General features: G+C 47.6%; 1 protein-coding gene across 1 annotated transcript in view; it reads left to right on the top strand.

The window, feature by feature from the left end:
* Positions 1–22,300, top strand: part of BNIP3L (BCL2 interacting protein 3 like) — a 54,586-nt gene that overhangs the window by 5,177 nt on the left and 27,109 nt on the right. The window contains exons 2-3 of the mRNA XM_068274720.1: positions 14,723–14,903; positions 20,413–20,479. Of these exons, the coding sequence (XP_068130821.1) occupies positions 14,723–14,903; positions 20,413–20,479 (248 nt within the window). The remainder of the gene's footprint in view (positions 1–14,722; positions 14,904–20,412; positions 20,480–22,300) is intronic.

Below are 22,300 nucleotides of genomic sequence, written 5' to 3'. Positions count from 1 at the left end.
TGTTTATCAAACCCACATTTATAATAAATTAAAGCAATTCAAGATGTTGGCGAATTCATTTGAAAGTAATAACTTGGTTGTTACATTATTTTGCTTTATTTTTTTTGTATTTTATAGTCCTGACATCTTTTACAGCTCTTAACAGAGTATATACCGGTAGTCATTTCCTTATGATACAGTGACTGCTACAGGTGATTCTGCTCTGTGATATGGGGAGTGATCAGGGGCTGCACTATGACCCTGATAGCACCCGGGGAGCGTGCACTGCGACCCTGACAGCACCCGGGGAGCGTGCACTGCGACCCTGACAGCACCCGGGGAGCGTGCACTGCGACCCTGACAGCACCCGGGGAGCGTGCACTGCGACCCTGACAGCACCCGGGGAGCGTGCACTGCGACCCTGACAGCACCCGGGGAGCGTGCACTGCGACCCTGACAGCACCCGGGGAGCGTGCACTGCGACCCTGACAGCACCCGGGGAGCGTGCACTGCGACCCTGACAGCACCCGGGGAGCGTGCACTGCGACCCTGACAGCACCCGGGGAGCGTGCACTGCGACCCTGACAGCACCCGGGGAGCGTGCACTGCGACCCTGACAGCACCCGGGGAGCGTGCACTGCGACCCTGACAGCACCCGGGGAGCGTGCACTGCGACCCTGACAGCACCCGGGGAGCGTGCCCTGTGACCCTGACAGCACCTGGGGAGCGTGCACTGCGACCCTGACAGCACCTGGGGAGCGTGCACTGCGACCCTGACTGCACCTGGGGAGCGTGCACTGCGACCCTGTGACCCTGACAGCACCTGGGGAGCGTGCACTGCGACCCTGACAGCACCTGGGGAGCGTGCACTGTGACCCTGACAGCACCTGGGGAGCGCACACTGCGACCCTGACAGCACCTGGGGAGCGTACACTGCGACCCTGACAGCACCTGGGGAGCGTACACTGCGACCCTGACAGCACCTGGGGAGCGTGCACTGCGACCCTGACAGCACCTGGAGAGCGTGCACTGCCACCCTGACAGCACCTGGGGAGAGTGCACTGCCACCCTGACAGCACCTGGGGAGAGTGCACTGCCACCCTGACAGCACCTGGGGAGAGTGCACTGCCACCCTGACAGCACCTGGGGAGAGTGCACTGCCACCCTGACAGCACCTGGGGAGCGTGCACTGTCACCCTGACAGCACCTGAGGAGCGTGCACTGCGACCCTGACAGCACCTGGGGAGCGCACACTAAGACCCTGACAGCACCCGGGGAGCGTGCACTGCGACCCTGACAGCACCCGGGGAGCGTGCACTGCGACCCTGACAGCACCCGGGGAGCGTGCACTGCGACCCTGACAGCACCCGGGGAGCGTGCACTGCGACCCTGACAGCACCCGGGGAGCGTGCACTGCGACCCTGACAGCACCCGGGGAGCGTGCACTGCGACCCTGACAGCACCCGGGGAGCGTGCACTGCGACCCTGACAGCACCCGGGGAGCGTGCCCTGTGACTCTGACAGCACCTGGGGAGCGTGCACTGCGACCCTGACAGCACCTGGGGAGCGTGCACTGCGACCCTGACTGCACCTGGGGAGCGTGCACTGCGACCCTGTGACCCTGACAGCACCTGGGGAGCGTGCACTGCGACCCTGACAGCACCTGGGGAGCGTGCACTGTGACCCTGACAGCACCTGGGGAGCGCACACTGCGACCCTGACAGCACCTGGGGAGCGTACACTGCGACCCTGACAGCACCTGGGGAGCGTACACTGCGACCCTGACAGCACCTGGGGAGCGTGCACTGCCACCCTGACAGCACCTGGGGAGAGTGCACTGCCACCCTGACAGCACCTGGGGAGAGTGCACTGCCACCCTGACAGCACCTGGGGAGAGTGCACTGCCACCCTGACAGCACCTGGGGAGCGTGCACTGTCACCCTGACAGCACCTGAGGAGCGTGCACTGCGACCCTGACAGCACCTGGGGAGCGCACACTAAGACCCTGACAGCACCTGGGGAGCGTGCACTGTGACCCTGACAGCACCTGGGGAGCGTGCACTGCGACCCTGACAGTACCTGGGGAGCGCACACTGTGACCCTGACAGCACCTGGGGAGCGCACACTGTGACCCTGACAGCACCTGGGGACTGTACACTGCGACCCTGACAGCACCTGGGGAGCGTGCACTGCGACCCTGACAGCCCCTGGGGAGCGTGCGCTATGACCCTGACAGCCCCTGGGGAGCATGCGCTGTGTCCCTGACAGCCACTAGGGACCACACTGTGACACTGGCAGAGACTATGGTCTGCACTGTGATGCTGACCGCTATGGAGCCTTCCCAATTCTGCGTTTTGCGAATGCTTTTTTGCAAAAAAATGTAAAGCAGGGATATGAACCTAGTTCCTGATCTAACAGTTTTCACAATGTTAAACTAAAAATTGTGACTTTACCAGCCAATGGCTCTGCAATCCGAGGGACTATTGGCCAGCCTTATGGTTGAATGCAGTGAAATTTATACTCTGGGCACACTGTGCTTACAACAGCAGTTTCTCATTTCTATTCCAGGCTTACAGCTATGTCTAATTGAACCTCATCACATAAACGTTTTACCCAACACCTAACCCTAACTTTCTGATGCTTACTCTTAACCTTTTCATGCCTACAGCTGTATAATAGCCAGAGATACACCCCCCCCCCCCCCCCCCCCCCCCGTCGTGAAGGTTAGCATCCAAATTAGCCCCTGCAGTGATGCTTTAGCAATAGAAGTGCCTAATGAACAGCAGGAGATTTGTCAAGTCGCACAATCTATTGTTTAAACTCATTCCTTTTTAAAATGGTTTTCTGTTCCTTTCCACAATAAACACCAAGTGAAGAAGAAAACTGACAGAAAGTGGTAACTTGGTCATAATCGGCTTCACTGGCCTGTTATTGGTGTCGCACCACATCAGATCTCCAAATGACACTAAAGTCGAGCTCATTGCCATCTGACTCGCCCCATCCGCTAGATGGAACCAGGCAGATCGCTCGCCGACACACCGAGGGGGATAGGTGGGTGCTGTACATACACTGGTAGTTACTGGACAGAAATGGCCCCAACCAGCTGCCTCGGCAGAGAACCATATAGCATGTGTAGAGATTTAAGGAAGATTGGAAATTTACATACACATGTTAATCTCATTAAACATACCTCCCAACTTTTTTAGCCAGGAAAAAAGACACTAAGCCCCACCCCTGCCGCACCTTAAGCCATGCCCACATTTTACACGTGACGCATCCCTCTATTATGTTCCCTGGTGTCTAGTGGTTACCCTCTCCCTCACCAATAAAGCTTCTCTGTTGTCTACTGGTTCCCCCCTCCCCAATAAAGCTTCCCTAGTGTCTAGTGATTTCTCTCATACCTCCCCAATAACGCTTCCCTGGTGTCTTGTGGTCTCCCCCCTCCCCAATAAAGCTTCCCTGGTGTCTTGTTGTTCCCGCTCCCCCACCAATAAAGCTTCTCTGTTGTCTACTGGTTCCCCCCTCCCCAATAAAGCTTCCCTAGTGTCTAGTGATTTCTCTCATACCTCCCCAATAACGCTTCCCTGGTGTCTTGTGGTCTCCCCCCTCCCCAATAAAGCTTCCCTGGTGTCTAGTGAATCTCCTCCTCCCTACCTAATAAAACTTCCCTGGTGTCTTGTTGTTCCTGCTCCCTCCCCAATAAAGCTTTCCTGGTATCTAGTGGTCCCCTCCCCTCCCTGCGTTGTGTGATTATATGCATAGTGAGGAAATGGAGATGGTAGGCACCAGTAGTAGAGCTCACACTAGTGACAGGACACACATCGCTGGACTGTAGTGGAACAGGTGAGAGATGCACTGCTTCCTCTCATACATACTCTGAATTATATGCTGGGGGTAGCACAGGATGGAGTAGGGGGTTAGGGCCACGCTTGTTGGGACTCAGGACCATACTCCCCAACCCGTGACAGTTCTGGGCTAATCAGGATGGTTGGGAGGTATGCATTATATCATATGTCACTACTTTTTATCTTAAATACACATCTTACCTTATGTTTAGTAAATTTTTGCTATTAAAGGGGAACTGAAGAGAGCGGTATATGGAGGCTGTCATGTTTATTTCCTTTTAGACAATACCAGTTGCCTGGCAGCCCTGCTGATCCTCTGCCTCTAATACTATTAGCCATAGCCCCTGAACAAGCATGCAGCAGATCAGGTGTTTCAGTGGTTTAGACTTATAAGTCTGATCTGACAAGACTAGCTGCATGCCTGTTTCTGGTTTTATTCAGATACTACTGCAGAGAAATAGACCAGCAGGGCTGCCAGGCAACTGGTATTGATTAAAAGGAAATAAACATGACAGCCTCCATATACCTCTCTTCAGTTCCCCTTTAAGTGTTAAAAGTCTAATCCTCTATAATAAAACCCCTGTGTCCCTGCGTACTGCTGTCTGTGTCCTTGGGTCCGTGCTGTTTTCTACTGCGCATGTGCAGCACGGACCCGGACAGCCGTTGAGACAGGAGGAGGGGGCCAGTGAGCCGGGCGGACGGGTGCACGCACGGGTGGTGCCCCCAGGGGCGGTCCTACATTTGCCGCCGAGCTGGAGGGGGTAGCGGGCAGGCAGGGGGTATTGGGCACAGTGGCGGGGAAGGGGGGTCGGACCCCCCCCCCACCTGGGTCCCCCATCTGCGCTCCCCCTCTAGCTCAAGTTCAGCAGCAGCCGCTGCTATTAGTAAGAGGCAGCGGGCGGGGATGACTCACCTCTTCCGCGCTCCAGCGTGCGTTCCACTGTCGTCACTTCCTGCAATGCTGTCCACTTGCAATACAGTGGGCGGCATTGCAGGAAGTGACGACAGTGGAATGCATGCTGGAACGCGGAAGAGGTGAGTCATCCCCGCCCGCTGCCTCTTACTAATAGCAGCGGCTGCTGCTGAACTTAAGCTAGAGGGGGAGCGCAGATGGGGGACCCAGGTGAGGGAGGAAGGGGGGGTCCGACCCCCCCCTCCCCGCCGCTGTGCCCAATACCCCCTTCCTGTCCGCTACCCTCTTATGCGGCGTATGCGTCGCCTCGGGTCCGCTAGTATAATATATAAACTGAGGAATGGGTGGCAGCACCTAAATGTGTTCCCTACAGCTGTATGCCATAATATGTGTTATGCAGAGCTGCCACCTCATCCCTGTCCCACATGAGACATATGGCCTGCACAGGTTGTGCTGCTGAGTAAACACAGCTGAGGCACTGACAGAGCCTTGTTAGTCACTGATAGCTGTGTGCTGCACGTGTCTGAGGTGGCGGCCTGTAGTGCTGAGAGACATTCTAGGAGCATTACCTGAGGTGAAAAGGCAAACATCTGCTGAGTCATAGAAAGTGGCATTTTATGGATAGGTTCCCTTTAAAGTGAACTTGACTTTCTGTCCATTTAATATGTTTTAGACATTTCAGAAATGTACAAAGTAATAGTTCATATTGTTTTCATTCTTGTTCTTTAAATTTATACACATGATGAGATTTTCTGGCAGATTTACTACCAGATCGATTATTTCCAACATGTCCGATCTGATTTCCGATCGATTTTCCATTCACTTCTATGTAAAATCGATCAGAAATCAGATCGGACATGTTGGAAATAATCGATCTGGCAGTAAATCTGCCAGAAAATCTCATTGTGTGTACCTAGCATTAAAGGACATCCAAGGTGAAAATTAACGAATGAGATAAACAATTGCGTCTATCCTCCTTCTAAAAATGACTTAGGTATCCCACAGTTTTATTGTATATGTAAATCTACTTTTTAAGTTTTTACGGTTTCATGGCCTCTTCTCAATAACACATTAATTGCCAGAGCTAAAATCTATGAATTATTGACCGTTTCTATCTCTTCCCTACTTGTAAGAACCTATATGTTGGTTGCTATTGGCAACAGCACAACACACCTTTTGCTCCGGCACCAGCAGCTCATCAGAGCTGCAACTCACAGCTACAGCATACAGGAGATAGAGCGGAGACAGTCACCTTCACCTTTAAGGGGTTTATTCAGCAATCGGGCATCTTTTGTTACATGTTGATTTCTTTAGAGTATAAACAGTCTTTCCTATGTAAAATCGCTCTGAAAGGACTTACAAAATCACCTTATAAATCGCTCAGCACTTGCAATAGCGCTGGCGATTTACAATGTAAACTAAGCCTCAGGGTGCATACACACATCCAATTTTGATTAGCCAATTGTACTACATGCAGTATGAGAGCTTACCTGCACAATCTGTTCATAGTTTTCAAAATGTTTGGCCCTCCTACTACACGGAAGGGGTACATTTGGTCAGTGATTGTCCAATCAAAATTGGATGGGTGTAGGCAACCTTAAACTACATACAGATGCTAGATTTCCATTGCCTCAAATGATTGTTTATGATCGTTTCTGGTGACACTCTAATGTGTGTACAGGTGCCTTCCAACGTCAGTCACCCCCTTCTTCAGCCATCTACTCAGTGGGACAATACTGCTTCACTGAGTAATAATATAGGATCTTCTACATCCCAGTCCATTCCCATATAACAGGAAGGGCTTCTTTACAGAGATTCCTGTAGCACATCAGTACACAGGTTGAAGGAAAACTGTCACCTGATACAATCACAAAAGCGAAAAATTGTTACCTATCCGTAATTTTCCTTTCCCGATGCCTTTATGTCATCACACAAATGGGTAGATGCCCCGCCCACTCTACCCCATAGGACGTGAAATATATAAATTTGTATCCACCGCCCCCCCCCCCCCCCCCAGTCTCGTCAACCTCGGAATCACCGAAGCGACAAAGAAGGGAGGGCGTTGTGTGATGACATAAAGGCATCGGGAAAGGAAAATTACGGATAGGTAAGTAACAATTTTCCGCTTTCCCAATGCCTATGTCATCACACAAATGGGAAATAACTAGGAAACGAAGGGAGGGTAAAGAAATGCTGTCACACAAAATTTAATTATATCATTTACACATTAGTTGCATTTAGAACAGCTCTACCAAACACTGCAGATGATTCAGCAGACAGATCAAGCCTGTAATGCCTCATGAATGTATTAATACTCGACCAATTGGCAGCCTGACAGATTTTGTCAGGAGGGACCCTATTCATTGCTGCCCAGGGAGTCGACACACTACAGGTAGAATGTGCCACTATTTGTTCTGGGGGTTTTAGCCCCGAAATTCTGTAAGCAGTCTGAATAGCTTTAACAAGCCAGGAGGCCACAGTTCTGGTGGAGGCAGGGTGTCCTTTCCTACATCCTGCTGGAACCACCCAAAGTCTGTCAGTATTTCTAAAGGCCTTAGTGGCTTCCAGATAGGTCTTTAATGTCTCAGCAATGTCCAACGGGTGATTGGTGCCCGATTCCTCCTGAAGAAACACTGGTAACGTCCAATCCTGGTTTAGATGGTACGTTGTTGCAACCTTCGGTATGAATCTCTGAATAGGGTGTAGTACCACACAATCAGGGAAGAATGTGAGGTATGGCTCCTCACAACCTAGGGCTTGGATCTCTGAGACTCTACGGGCTGATGCAACCGCTACCAGAAAGACTGATCTTAGTATTAAATTCCACAGAGTACATTCCTGGACAGGAAAGAAAGGTTCCTTTGTTAATGCTTGAAGCACTAGCGGGAGATCCCATTTCGGAAATAAGTTCTTTGGAGGTCTCAAATTTAATACCCCCCTAACGAACTGCTTTAACAGGGGATGATTACCCCACGGAGAGCCCATTAGTGCAGTAATAGCCGAAATGTGTCCTTTTATGGCATGGTAGGCTAATCCCTTTTCTACCCCCCCCTCTGAAGGAAAGCAAGTACCTGATGAGGTTCTGGGGTTAAAGGACTAAATTGTTCCGTATTAGCTTAATTGTTGTTCCGTTAATTGTTCGAATTTATTCCAGACTCGAGTGTAGGTCGCATTAGTTGTCGGCTTTCTAGCTTGGAGCAAAGTTTGTATTACTGCTCTTGAACAGCCTAACGACTGTAACCTTTTTCCCTCAACACCCAGGCCATGAGGTTCAGTTTCTGAGGGTCCGGGTGAAAAATCGCCCTCTGTTGTAGTATATCCGGTCTATTGGGGAGAGGTAGAGGAGACTGTAACTTCAACTCCCATAATAGGGAGAACCATGGCCGATTCGGCCAGAAGGGTAGTATTGCAATCAGTGTTACTTTCTCTCTCAGCAATCTCATTAGTAACTGCGGGATCATTGGTGTTGGGGGATACACATAACCAATCCTGAAATTTCATTGTGCTGTTCTTGCATCCGTCGCTACTGCCTGAGTGCAAGGGTATCTGGACATACATTTGATGCATTTAGCATTGTTTCTCGATGCCATTAGATCTATTTGAGGAAAATCGAATTGGCTGCAAATCCATAGGTAGACCTCCTGACAAAGGCTCCATTTGCAGTTGTCTATCTGATGTCTGCTTAGATAATCCGCCTTTACATTCTGCGGACATACGGTAGGATGTACATCGCCTTTATATCCCACATGTTTCTCTCCGCAAACTGGAATACCTCCTCCGTTTGTAGTAATAATCTTTGACTTCTTGTGCCCCCTTGCCTCTTTATATAGGACACTGCTGTCCGATTGTCCATCCTCATCAACACTGATTTTCCCTGAATCAGTTTCTGAAAGCTTATAGCGCCTGAAGTGCTGCCTTTAGTTCCAGTATGTTCGCCGGTGTCTGATCCTGTGGGGTATCCCATACTCCCTGAGCTGACCGTGTTTGGCAGTGTGCACCCCAGCCTTTACTGCTGGCATCTGACGTAATGATGGTCAATGGGCCAGACTGAATTAGATGGCCTCTCGTCAAATTGGATCGTATCTCCCACCATTGCAAGCCGTGCTTCATACGGGTTGTTATCTGAATTATCTGGTTCATCTGTTGCCTGTTCCATTGTTTGAGGAACTTTTTTTTTTTTAACAAGTGGAAGCGGATCCTATTTTTAACATTTCTAACATTAGGATCCACTTCCTGACCTGAGTGGAGCTTAAAGGGAACCCAAGGTGATAGGGATATGGAGGTTGCCATATTTATTTTCTTGTAAACAAAGCCTGGCAGCACTGTTGATCCTATGGCATAAGTAGTGTCTGATTCAAAACTCTGGAACAAGCATATGGCTAATCCAGTAAAGACCTGAGTCAGAGTACCTGATCTGCTGCATGCTTGTTCAGGGTCTATGGCTAAGCATATTAGGAACACAGGTTCAGGAGGACTGCCAGGTCACTGGAACTGTTTAAAAGGAAATAAATATGGCAGCCTCCATATCCCTCTTACCTCGGATTCCCTTAAAAAAAAAAAGTCCTGATCTGGTACCTAACTTTTAATAAAAAGCATGATTTCTTTTTTGCTTGTGTTTGTGTGTGTGCTTTATGTGTGTGGTGAGTGTCATGCTTGTTTTGCTTGTGTGCCTGTGTGCTTTATGTGTGTGGTGAGTGGGATGCTTGTGTAGCCAGTAATAGGGACAGTGTGCAGTGAGTGTCTGTGTGTGCGAAGTGAGTAGGATGCTTGTGTAGCCTGTAATACGGACAGTGTGCAGTGAGTGTCTGTGCGTGCGTAGTGAGTAGGATGCTTGTATACCCTGCAATAGTGAGTGTGTGTGTAGTGAGTGGGATGCTTGTGTAGCCTGTAATGGGGACAGTGTGCAGTGAGGGTGTGTACTGAGTGGGATGCTTGTGTAGCCTGTAATAGTGAGTGTGTGTGTGTGTGTGTGTGTGTGTGTGTGTGTAGTGAGTGGGATGCTTGTGTAGCCTGTAATAGGGACAGTGCACAGTGCAGTGTTCTCCCCAGGCTCTTTTAGCTGGGTGCGCCACCCGGCTAGTTTTGGTGAGCACCCGGCTATCATCAGCTCACCTCCTCCTATGCTGCAAGCAGAGAAGCACTGGCCCTGCATTCTGTCATCTTTCCCCACCCGGCTACTTTTTCATGTCACCCGGCTGTAAAAAATATCTGGGGAGAACACTGCAGGGAGTGTGTGTGTGTGTGTGTGTGTGTGTGTGTGTGTGTGTGTGTGTGTGTGTGTGTGTGTGTGTGTGTGTGTGTGTGTAGGTGTAGTGAGTGGGATGCTTGTGTAGCCTGTAATGGGGACTGTGTGTGTGTGTGTGTGTGTGTGTGTGTGTGTGTGTGTGTGTGTGTGTGTGTGTGTGTGTGTGTGTGTGTGTGTGTGTGTGATGCTTGTGTAGCCTGTAATAGTGAGTGTGAGTGTGTGTAGTGAGTGGGATGCTTGTGTAGCCTGTAATAGGGACAGTGCGCAGTCAGTGTCTGGCTCTGGTATGTGGATGAGAGGATTATAATGTGGACGTTCAGTACTGGATGTCACCAAGTTAGCAGCGTGCGTGCTGCTGTGCACGATGCAGGAGCTGTCCTGCTCTGCCCACACCCTGAGGTATCCGCAGACTGCGCTCACCCCTCCTTCTCTCAGCCATTCACAGACAAGAAATCGCCCTCTGAGTGTATCTGAGGACAGAGATTTGCAGGGAAAAGCAGGACAGATTATGTGGAAATAGCTTCTGGCTAAACTGCGAATACGTTACAGAGGGTAGACCCAGGCTCGTCTTACTGAGGCAGATGGAGGCAAGTGGATGGAAAAGTTCACCATCAATGAAAATAAAAATCCAATATTAGACCTTTTTATCGGATTTAATGTTTCATCTGTTAAAAACTGCACATTGAATGAAATTCTTACGCTGGTTACACACCATGTAATTTTTATTATTTAGTATTTATATAGCGCCGCCATCTTCCTGTCCTGTCATTAACTGTCCCTCAGAGGGGCTCACAATCTAATCCCTACCATAGTCATATGTCTATGTTATATAGTGCATGTATCGTACTCTAGGACCAATTTAGGGTGAAGCAAATTGACTTCTCTGTATGTATTTGGATGTGAGCGGAAACTGGAGTACTTGGAGGAAACCCGCACAGACACAGGGAGAACATACAAACTCCATGCAGATAGTGCCCTGGCTTGGATTTAGACCGGGACCCAGCGCTGCAAGGCTAGAGTGCTAACTGCCAACTCACCGTGCTGCCCACTTCACTTCAGATCTTGTTTCTGATGAAGAAAATGATCGGATTGGACCAAAAAAAAAACGCGCCTGCGCAGTACAGCCCGGAGGACGTCCGATGACGTCAGCGCGCCCGCGTGGGATGCAGAAGAGCCCGTCCTTGGAGCGCAGAAGAGCCCGACCTGGCAGCCGGCCTGGCCAGGTCGGGTCGGCCACCGAAGACGACCGGAAGCCTCTGGAGCGGCGGCGAGGGCACCTCCTGCCTGCCACGGGCTGGAGGAAGCCCCAGGTAAGTGGATAGGGATTTTTATTTTTTTACAGGTTTCCCTGAACCTTTCCTTTAAAGAGACACTAAAGCGAAAAAAATATATGATATAATGAATTGGTTGTGTACTATGAATAATTACTAGAAGATTAGCAGCAAAGAAAATATCCTCATATTTTTATTTTCAGGTATACAGTGTTTTTTCTAACATTGCATCATTCTCTAATATGTGCAGATTACACAACACTCAGCATTCAAAATGATTCTTTCAGAGCAGTCTGTGAAGTAATGACCTCTCCTCTAGCAGAGAAAAAGTAATTACGGTAGTTCACTTACAGTTGAGATAATAAAAATCCGATAACAGCCCTCTCCACGACTTTGAAAGTCGTAGAGATTAATGGCTTTTTTGCATAGAGATAACGACTAGAGTTTCTTAACTCTTCCTGTACTGGAAACAATTAGACTGATATATCTGATCTTAATGTTTAATTTCTTAGCTGTACTACACATACAAATCATAATATCATCATTTTTTTTTTCGCTTCAGTGTCTCTTTAAGGGCCGGTTCACACGAGCAGCAGGCAGCGTTGGGGCGGCCAGAAAGTTGAGTCGTCCTTTGACGTCTCGTTTGGTGGCGGCAGTACGGAGATCATCGCGATCGGCGTTTTTCGTCCCCGCAGGGGACATAAAGCCGCGCCGGCTAGCCGTCCCTGGACGTTGCATGCGGCTTCTAGGGACGGCCGAAACAATGCGTTAAATCGGGATCAGAACGCCGCATTTATGCAATCGATGGTAATCGACGGTAACTGCGCAATGCTAAACGCTCCCATTCACTTGAATGGGAGAGTTTAACCGATGGGTCCCGAACGCTTGACGGTAGACGCCGCCAAGCGTCCGTGTGAACCGTCCCTAAGGGAAGTAATTATATGTAATCTAACTGCACTATGCTTAACAGGCTTGTATATTATAATGATGCTGTCCATTTGCTCAGACAATGAGCTGAGAGGGATATATCTGCTGGCCATATTGACCAGTGTATGGCCCAACTTAGCAAAGATAGTAAAAGGTTTTTTTTTTTTTTTTTTAACACATTAAGGGGCCCATACACCTAATGATTTTCCCGCTGGTATACAGCAGACTCGATCACTGTGATCGAATCTGCTGTGAAATCGTTGCGCAAATGCTGACAGACCGATCGATTTCCATCCTAAATCAATTGTTCCCGTCGATCCGTCTGTGCGGAAGATTTTGCTCGATCGCCGGCGGGTCTGGAGTGCGTCGATAGCGGCGTTCGAATGCCCGATGACCGACGCTAGCTGCAATTAATTACCTGTTGCGCCGGCGCAAGACCCCGCTCTCTCTGCTGTCTTCTTCTCCGCGCTGGGCTCTGAGTTCGGCTGCCTTCACTGAACTTCCTGTCCCGGCAGGAAGTTTAAACGGTAGAGCACCATCTACTGTTCCCCGGACAGGGAGACAGGAAGTTCAGTGAAGCCAGCCGGACTCGGAGCCCAGCACGGAGAAGAAGACATTAGGGGGGGGGGGGGGGGCGGCAGCTTCACAGATTGTGATTGGTTTCATGCTGAAATCGATTCACAATCTGTTTGCAGTAAAGGCAGCCATACGATCCCTGTCTGATCAGATTCGATCAGAGAGAGATCTATCTGTTGGTCGATCTGATGGCAAATCGACCAGTGTATGGCTACCTTTAGAATTCCAGATTAGCTTTTATTGCAGTCACTCAATTTCTGTTTCCAAGACTGAGGGTTTGTTCACATCTAGGGCATTTTCTGCCTTTTTTTAAGTGCAGGCGATTTTTCAAAATCGCCCACAAAACGCTTGTGCAATGAATCTCTATGAGAAGGTTTATATTAGAGTGTTTTTTCTAGCATAAAGCGGTGCCTGTACCATTTTTGGGGCGATTTTGCTCTAATGGAAGTTATAGGAAGAGCGCTAAACGCTCACAGAATCGCTTTGTGCTACGATTGCGCTTGCGATTTTAAGAACAAATACATTGTATCTATTCTTTTCCGGGTCAAAGAGTTCACTTCCTGACTTGCGTCAGGGCGTGAATTAAAAAATCGCTTTGCAAAAGCACTTTATAAAAAAGGCAGCGGCAGGCACAAAAAAAAAATACACAATCGCAAACCACTTGCGTTTCGATTTTAGATGTGAACAAGGCCTAAAAGTGCCCATACATCTCTCAAATAGGTGGCCATCCAATTCGATAATTATTATTGAATCAGAAGAAAATTGGTGCCACTAAGAGCATGATTGAAAGACGATGCATTAAATTTCGAGATGAAATCGGTTGCATGTGCCGATCGGACATGCTGCAAGATGTTGGACTATTGTGGTCATGCGGGTGCGCTGCGGTAACGGCAAGCGACATCAAGATGACCGTTCAAGGTGGTGAAACCTCCAGCGCTGCCCCCCTAGTATATACATGTATCCAATAACTCCTCCCCCGTTTATGTATTTAAATATTACCAGTCCTGTGTCAGCCGCTGCGTGGTGCCCATCTGTTTTTGAAATCCCCCACTCTTGTTAGCGGTATAGACTCTGACGGTGTGTATAATGCTAATGGAAGAGCGCGACATTGCGAAAACGGATGGGCACCACACGGTGGATGACACAGGTCAGGTAATGTATAGATGCATACATGGGGGGTACATTTATACACTGGGGGAAGGGGACGGGGTACTCGGCCTATTTCTCATAGATTTCATGCTGAAATCGATCAGGAATCAGCCTGTAGTGTATGGGCAGCTGACAGATCTCTCTCTAATCAGATTTCATTAGAGAGAGATTTGTCTCTTGGTCGATCTGCCCATCATCGCTAGATGTATGGCTACCTTTACGGTTTTCACATTGTAGTCGCAAAACCCCATGTAGGCCCCAGTGAGAGGAAGTTAGGAAGAATCTCTACACTAGGGACACTGACAACAGTATAAAATAAATGTTTTTACTTTTTTCCTAACTATTAAAGAGTAAAATAGAAAATGTAAAATTTTGCTTTCATCCCACTTGTGTCTTTTGTAAATTCATGCCACCTACTTCGGTGTGACCAAACCTAGTTACGCCACACATGCTGCCTGTGCTGTGTCAGGTGTTGGCAAGGTGAAGCACAGCTCCTCATACATGATTACGTGAGGTTAGTAATTGCTGGTTTCCTCCTGGGGATCATTCCATTGTGTACCAGTCACACACGTGATGCTCCTGTGGTGGAGGCATGGCCTAGCTGTGTCACAGCACTGACTTGTTAAGCAGAGGATCCTGTGAGTTTGTTGCTGTGCGCTGGTACGGAGAGGTTTCATCTGTCACGTAATCTTGTGTGCTGAAGGTCGCTTATCTCCAGCCCAGGCTGTCTCTCGCCACTCTGCTCAGTGTGATTATACCGTGGGGACAACTTAGCGTGTCATCCTGGCTGACGAGCTCATTTCATCTTTGCTAACAGGTTCCTGGGTGGAGCTGCAAATGAACAGCAACGGGAATAATGTAGACAGCAATAGGAATGGAGGCCTGGAACATGTCCCATCCTCCTCCTCTATCCACAATGGGGACATGGAAAAGATCCTCCTGGATGCCCAGCATGAGTCCGGACAAAGCAGCTCTAGGAGCAGCTCACAGTGTGAAAGGTAAGACTTTCAAAAGTTCCTCCAAAATGGATCTATAAGAAAAAAAAAAAAGTGCCCCTATGGGGTACTTACCTTGGGAGGAGGAAGCTTCAGGACCCTAATAAGGCTTCCTCTGTCCTCTTCAGCCTCGTGGATCCAGCACTGTCCCCCCGACAAGCTGTGCACAGGCGCAATAGTGTGTGGCAATATTTACAATCTACGCAGGTGCAATATCAGCTTTCTGATTGGCTCAGGAGGAAATAGCTGAGCCCAATCGGGTCAGCTTTACTGTGCAGGCGACGGACCCGATCAGGCTCAGCTATTTCCTCCTGAGCCAGATCGGAAAGCTGATACTGCGGCTGTGCAGGAGAGTAGATTGTAAATATTGCTGCATGTGGTGTTTGGGGGCTGCCAGCGCTGGTTCCCGAAGGGTGAAGAAGACTGGGTAAGCCTCATTAAGATCCAGAGGCTTCCCCCTCCCAAGGTAAGTACCCCACAGGGGCAGGTATTTTTTAAATTATACATTTCCTTTTAAAGAAGCACTCACTATGTGCAGTATAACATTTTTAGGCCTGGGACACAGCAGGGACACAGACCACAGTAAGTAATGGCAGAGGGATCGTCTTAACTCATTCACAAAAATAAAATGCTGAAGTAGTCTTTTGAACTGTCCCAAATATTGGCACAAATGATTACGGCAGGCCTCCTTCTTAAAGGGACTCCGAGCTCTGAAAAAAATGGAAAGTTGTACTCACCAGGGGCTTTTTCCAGCCCAGTGCTGGTCGGGAGGTCCCACGCCGGCGTCCTGGCTCCTCTCCTTCTCCCCGCTCCGGAATGGCTGGCAGGCCGCAGCCCGGGCGACACTCTCCCGAGTGTCGGGCTGCTTCTTCCGCATATGACGGCGGCCGGCGTGTAAGTACTGCGCATGCGCGCTTTGCTCGCGCATGCGCAGTACTTTCACGCCGGCCGCCGTGATGACGCGAGGCGGCCGGCGTGTGACGTAATCCGCGTCATATGCGGAAGAAGCAGCCCGACACTTGGGAGAGTGTCGCCCGGGCTGCGGCCTGCCAGCCATTCCGGAGCGGGGAGAAGGAGAGGAGCCAGGACGCCGGCGTGGGACCTCCCGACCAGCACTGGGCTAGAAAAAGCCCCTGGTGAGTACAACTTTCCATTTTTTTCAGAGCTCGGAGTCCCTTTAATTATAACATGCAGGTAGTCCTCGTACAAATGACCCGCTGAATGGCCTGAAAATTTGAGATTTGATTAGGCCTCAATTCACTAACCTTAACTCCTGTCTTTAATAACTCTTCTGAGCTGTTTTACAGTTATCACCATGGTGATATAATTGTGATAACTGTAAAACCGCTCAGAAGAGTTATTAAAGACAGGAGTTAAGGTTAGTGAATTGAGGCCTAATCAATTCTCACATTTTCAGAATTGAGGCCATTTATGTGGAAACAACGGAAAAAACAACAAAAAAAAAATCTTGTAGTTTTTGAAATAAATCCAAAGAAAATGTTTTTTCCTAACCAGTAAAATGATATTTTGCTGTAGTACACTGAGGGCTCAGATGGACTGAAGTGACACAGTGGGGGGACTCAGAAGCCATGGTGAAACAAGAGGGGGCACTGGAGGCACAGAAGGAGGTACAGGGGACAGAGATGGCAAAGTGTTTCAACTTATTGACAGAACTAGATTAAGAACGAACCTACAGTTCCCATCTTGTTTGTTATTCCGGAACTACATGTACATTGTTGACACCTTTTTCATGTTTTATAAGTTTGTATGTAAACAAAATTTAATATGTTGGAATAAAAATGTTGTGTTTTTATAACCAATGATTGAAATTTAACTAGACACTTATTTATTTAACATTGATGTCCCCTTAAAAGTTCAGAAGACCAAATAATTTACTATTATGATTCAATTGGGATGTGTCAGGTGTAGGCTTATAAGTGCTGACACTGTCTTAGGTCTCTTACATATTTCATTTTAATATACACGTGGTGTTTGATGTATTGCTCAATACTGATGCATTTAGGCACCATATTCTAGGAGTTTCCGTGTATCAGCACTAGTAGACGGAAACGGGGAAAAAAGGGCTCATAGGCGCCTATTATAAAAGCTGCGATTTGTGGCGAAGTAGGGAAATTTGGGCGCACAGTGCAGAGCTTGCTGTTGGGTGCTTCCAGGTGCTGAAATAAACCACCTTTGTCGCAAAGCGCGGCTTTTATAATAGGCGCGATTTGTGGCAAAGAAGGTAAATTTTGTCGCCTGATAAAATCGTAGGTGCCCAGGTATGGCGATTTGCACGCCCGCTATGCAATGCTGCAGTTTGCGTATCGGCATGCCTCCACACCTGGGATTTTATCGGTTTAGACATAGACCGTACTGACCAGAAAGATCAGCAGGGCTGCCAGGCAACTGGTATTGCGTAAAAGGAAATTAAATATGGCAGCTTTCATAGGTCTCACACCTCGGGTTCCTTTTTAAAGGACACCTGAACTGAGTGGGATGTGGTGGCTGCCATATTCATTTCCTTCTAAACAATACCAGTTGCCTTGCATCATGGACGGGATAGCAGGGTCGATTTTCCTATGATAACTTTGCAAAATAGATCCCATTATCGATCAGAAACAGATCGATCATGTCAATAATAACTGTCCAATTCCAGTGAATCGTGTGTATAATGCTGGGAATACACGATTTTTCAGTCGATTTACTGTCCCATCGAATTTTCCGATTGATTTTCCAATCTTTTCTTATTCAATTTCCATTCACTTCTATGAGAAATCGATCAGAAAAACAATCGAAAATAAGATTGGACATGTTGAAAATTATCGAACCATCTATCTGCTGAAAAAACGTATGGTGCATTCCCAGCATAAGAGGCAGATGATCTGCAGAACAGCCTGGTAATCAGCATTGTTTAAAGGGAAGATCCACGGTACCCCCCCTAAAAAAATAAAATACTAATCCACTTACCTGGGGCTTCCTCCAGCCCGTGGCAGGCAGGACGTGCCCTCAACGCCACTCCGGAGGCTCCCGGTCTTCTCCGGTGGCGCACCCGACCTGGCCAGGTCGGGCTCTTGTGCACTCCAACGTGCGTCTCACCCGGGCGCGCTGACGTCATCGGACGTCCTCCGGGCTTTACTGCGACCTGGAAGCCGGCCCGGCCAGGTCGGGTGCGCCACCGGAGACGACCAGCAGCCTCCGGAGTGGCGTCGTGGCCACGGGCTGGAGGAAGCCCCAGGTAAGTGGATTAGTATTTTTATTTTATTTTATTACACCCTGAATATTCCCTTTTAAAAGGGAATGAATATGTCAGGCTCCATATCCCTCTCAGTTCAGTAGTGTTTTAACCGTTCAGCTGATGTGTGTTATCAGTGTGTACATTGTACTGACATAGTACTATAGGAATGTGTTGAGAAGGCAAACACAGCAGAGCCCCTTGCTAACATTGCCTATTGCTATCAAAAGCTGACAACAACACTTTTTTGTGTTGAGAATTCACCTAAAGCTGAGTACTCACTGACAGACTGAATCTATAGCAATGGGATGTGGAGCAGTAATAGACCGCAAGAAGATTACCGGCGATAGGATTGTTAAACGAAAGCGGATGCAGGGGGACGTTCCATAGACTTTAGTGGAAAGATCGTTTAAAGACCTGTACACACGGGGGACGTTGAACGAGTTTATTAGATTTGATCCATCCTGACGATCTTTCCAGATGCACAAGCGTCATTGTACGTCGGCCATCTGTTATCGTTGTTTAACACTTTTCTTTAAAATATAGTTCTACAACAGGGCAGCACGGTGGCGTAGTGGTTAGCGCTCTTGCCTTGCAGCGCTGGGTCCCCGGTTCGAATCCCAGCCGGGGCACTATCTGCAAAGAGTTAGTATGTTCTCTCCGTGTCTGCGTGGGTTTCCTCCGGGCACTCCGGTTTCCTCCTACATTCCAAAAACATACGGATAAGTTAATTGGCTCCCCCTAAAAAAATTGGCCCTAGACTACAGTACTTACACTACATAATATAGAAATATGGCAATGGTAGGGATTAGATTGTGAGCTCCTTTGAGGGACAGTTAGTGACAAGATATATATATATATATATATATATATATATATATACACTGTACAGCGCTGCGTAATATGTCGGCGCTATATAAATACTAAATAATAATAATAATAATAATAAATACAATCCCGGTTGGAACGATCGTTTATCTGTCATTTTGACCAATAAAATCTTGCTGTGGGTATGGACCTTAAAGTGAACCTGATGTGATATGGAGGCTGCCATATGTATTTCCTTATAAGCAATACCAGTTTCCTGGCAGCCCTGGTGCTCTATTTGGCTGTAGTGGTCTCTGAATTACTTTAGAAACTCGCATTCAGCAAATCTTGTCAGAAACAGCTGATCTGCTGCATGCTTGTTCAGGGTCTATGGCTGAAAGTATTAGAGGCAGAGGATCAGCAGGGCTGCCAGGCAACTGGTATTGCTTAAAAGGAAATACATATGGCAGCCTCCAAATCCCTCTCATCGCAGGTTCACTTTAAGGTGGCCACACGCCATACTATTTTTAAAATCTATTTTTCTGATTGTAACATTTGAAAAATCTGTCCAATGTACCACACATGTGATCAGGAAGTGCTAAATTGAAAAAGTCTCTGGTCCTTAAAGTGGATCCGAGGTGAACTTTTACTCATTGCATAATTATGTTCCTTTCCTATTGTTTATAGGGCATTCCTCAAGCCAAACCCTTTTTTTTTTTGTTTTAATACTCTAATTCCCTATAAACTAAATAAACCACGCCCACAGGTTTTCAGAGAGCCTTGGCAGTAGCAAGGGCTTATGGGAGCTCAGTCTGGGCAGGAGGAGGAGGAGGTGTTACTAGCCATTGATTTCAGAGGCAGAGGGGAGGAGGGGGATTAGGTTTTTTTCACAGGCTGATGGCTCAAGATACAGATAAGCCTGCCTGTGTGTAATGTTTACAAACAACATGGCTGCTGTCATTGTATCACAGGAAGAAATAATAATTTTCTATTAAAGCTGTTTGCAGCTAGATTTGCTGTGTAAACTATCTAAACTTTAGATAAGATATATAGACAAGTTACTTGTTATAGTTAGTTTTTCATCTCGGATCCGCTTTAAAGGTGCCAGAGCCTGCTATCCCCAATAGGCTAAAGCTGTACTATTTCAACGTTCTTTACTTTTTGATTTAGAGATATACACAAAGCACATTTAGTGTAACAGGTGGCAAGCAGCAAGTATAATACCACCCAATCATACAGTGCATTCTTGTATTTGTCTTTATTTTGGTGATAGTTCCCCTTTAAGACAGACCTGCTGTTATGTTCAGCATTCAGCAGTGCTATTTGTTTAGAATTTGACATATTTCAATTATTTACAGTTCCAACGAATCATGCCTCCAGATTGATCCTGCACTAGTGACACTTGATTGATCCCCATTCTCTAGTTACATACAGCTTTCTTTAATGATGTCTGTGTTGTGCTTTGTTCTGCAGCCCTTCACCTGAAGAGGGACAGATCACCTTTGATGTGGAGATGCACACGAGTAAAGACAGCTTCCAGGTACCAGCCAATAATAATCCGCTATGTAAACACACACAAAGCCCCTGTCTGGAAGAGGCAGCAGATGCCACTGAAACGCAAGAGCTAAATCTAGGACTTACACCACCACACCATCCTGTCACTGTCAGCACTTTCCTACATACTGATGTATGGAAATAGAGTCCTGTGGGTGCATGTGAGGATCTTGTGTCTACGTGTCATAAGCATTCCTTATCAGACTGGTTTGCTGCCACCCACTCACATACAGACATATGTAATCCTCCCAGTCTCATTTCTTAAAGTGTACTAAAGCTGCATAGAGATTCTAGATTTTTGTTGCCCTGATTCATCATCCATGATCAATTCAGGTGACAGTCTAGTGTGTCTGTATACAAGTCTCCCGCATGTCTTTGTCTAACGATCCGCCCAGATGAATACTACCGGTACCTGTCCAATCGTTACTGACCCTGTAGATGGGTTGCTGCCTTCTTATTGGGCAGTAAGGCAGGGTTCACACTTGAGCCTGGTTCACATTAGAAAATATGAGCTGAGCGGATCCAGTCTCCACTTCACTGGATCTGGATGGCTCTGTGCACATTGGCAAAAGGATTGTGAAAACTGATCTGATCACCGATGGATCGGATCCGTTTTCACTCCATTTGCCAACAAATGCATACCTAATATCAGTGGCGGAGGCTTCCTCTTCTAGCGCTGTGATTATACAGTGCGTCATGTGACTAGTCACATGATGCGAAAAAAGACAAAAGCCTCTACCGTCGGCCTTTAGGTATGTATTTAAAGCTCGGTTGCCCTCGCTCATCCACACACCTGCCTGGCTTCTGCACCCTCCCTCACCCCCCCGCCGCTCAGGTTCGCATCCCCACATCCCCCACCCCCCACACTGATGAAGAAACATTCCATTCTCCATTGCCCCGATGCAAAAGCATTTTTTGTCCGGTTCCGTTCCGCTGGGCAGAACGGTCCGGAAAATTAGGGCCTGCAGCAGTTTTTTTGGTCCCGGGAACGGAACGTGGTATCCGTGCCAACGGACGCATGTGAACGGTCCAATAGGTTAACATTGGAGCCTTTCACATCTGTTCTGTTTGTACAATATACGTTCCGGTTACGTTATGTAAAAAAAATGCAGATGTGAACCGGGCCTCATCATAGTGAAAAACTGACAGGTTTTTTTTCGTGTTGAAATTTGCATTCGTGTGTAAATCTTTGCGTGCAATTTTTTACTACAAGTAATTAAAATCGGTGGGGATTTGCATGCGATGTACAAATTTAGGCTGCAATTACTGTGTTGTTTTTTTTTCCCATGCATGTGAAAACACAAATTTTAGCAGATGTGAGATTCTCCATTGACTTTCATTAGTTCTGCAGCGAACTGGTTTTTGCACATTCTTAAAACGCTTGCAAATTTTAATTGGAGTGAACCGTGCCTTAGGCTGTATGGCATATACATCCTTACTACCTCTGCAGCATTGACTGATATCACAGACAAGGCTCCCCATCAAGTTCAGAGGCACTTTGGTTTGTGAGCATAATTTGTTCTGGAAACACGCTTGTATTCCAAAGCACTCTTATATCAAAGCAAATTTCCTGTAAGGATTAATAGAAACCCAGGTGATTTGTTCCCAGTCCAAAAACAGTTATAGTAAAAATGTATAAAATAAAAAGAAGACTTATTATAACTAACAGAATCATTGCTGTCTGCTGGCTCGCCTCAACCTTTATTTGTGGACCTGAACAACAGGACAGAAGGAAAACCTAGAGAAATGCACCCTGAATGTATTTAGAGAGTTTAGCCTGTCTAATTCTGCCTCATTTGTGTCTAAT

Source organism: Hyperolius riggenbachi, chromosome 3, assembly GCF_040937935.1.
Source record: "Hyperolius riggenbachi isolate aHypRig1 chromosome 3, aHypRig1.pri, whole genome shotgun sequence".
NCBI classification, from domain to species: Eukaryota; Metazoa; Chordata; class Amphibia; order Anura; family Hyperoliidae; genus Hyperolius; species Hyperolius riggenbachi.
The sequence above is the reverse complement of the archived record's forward strand: the minus strand, read 5'-3'. Positions and strand labels throughout refer to the sequence as shown.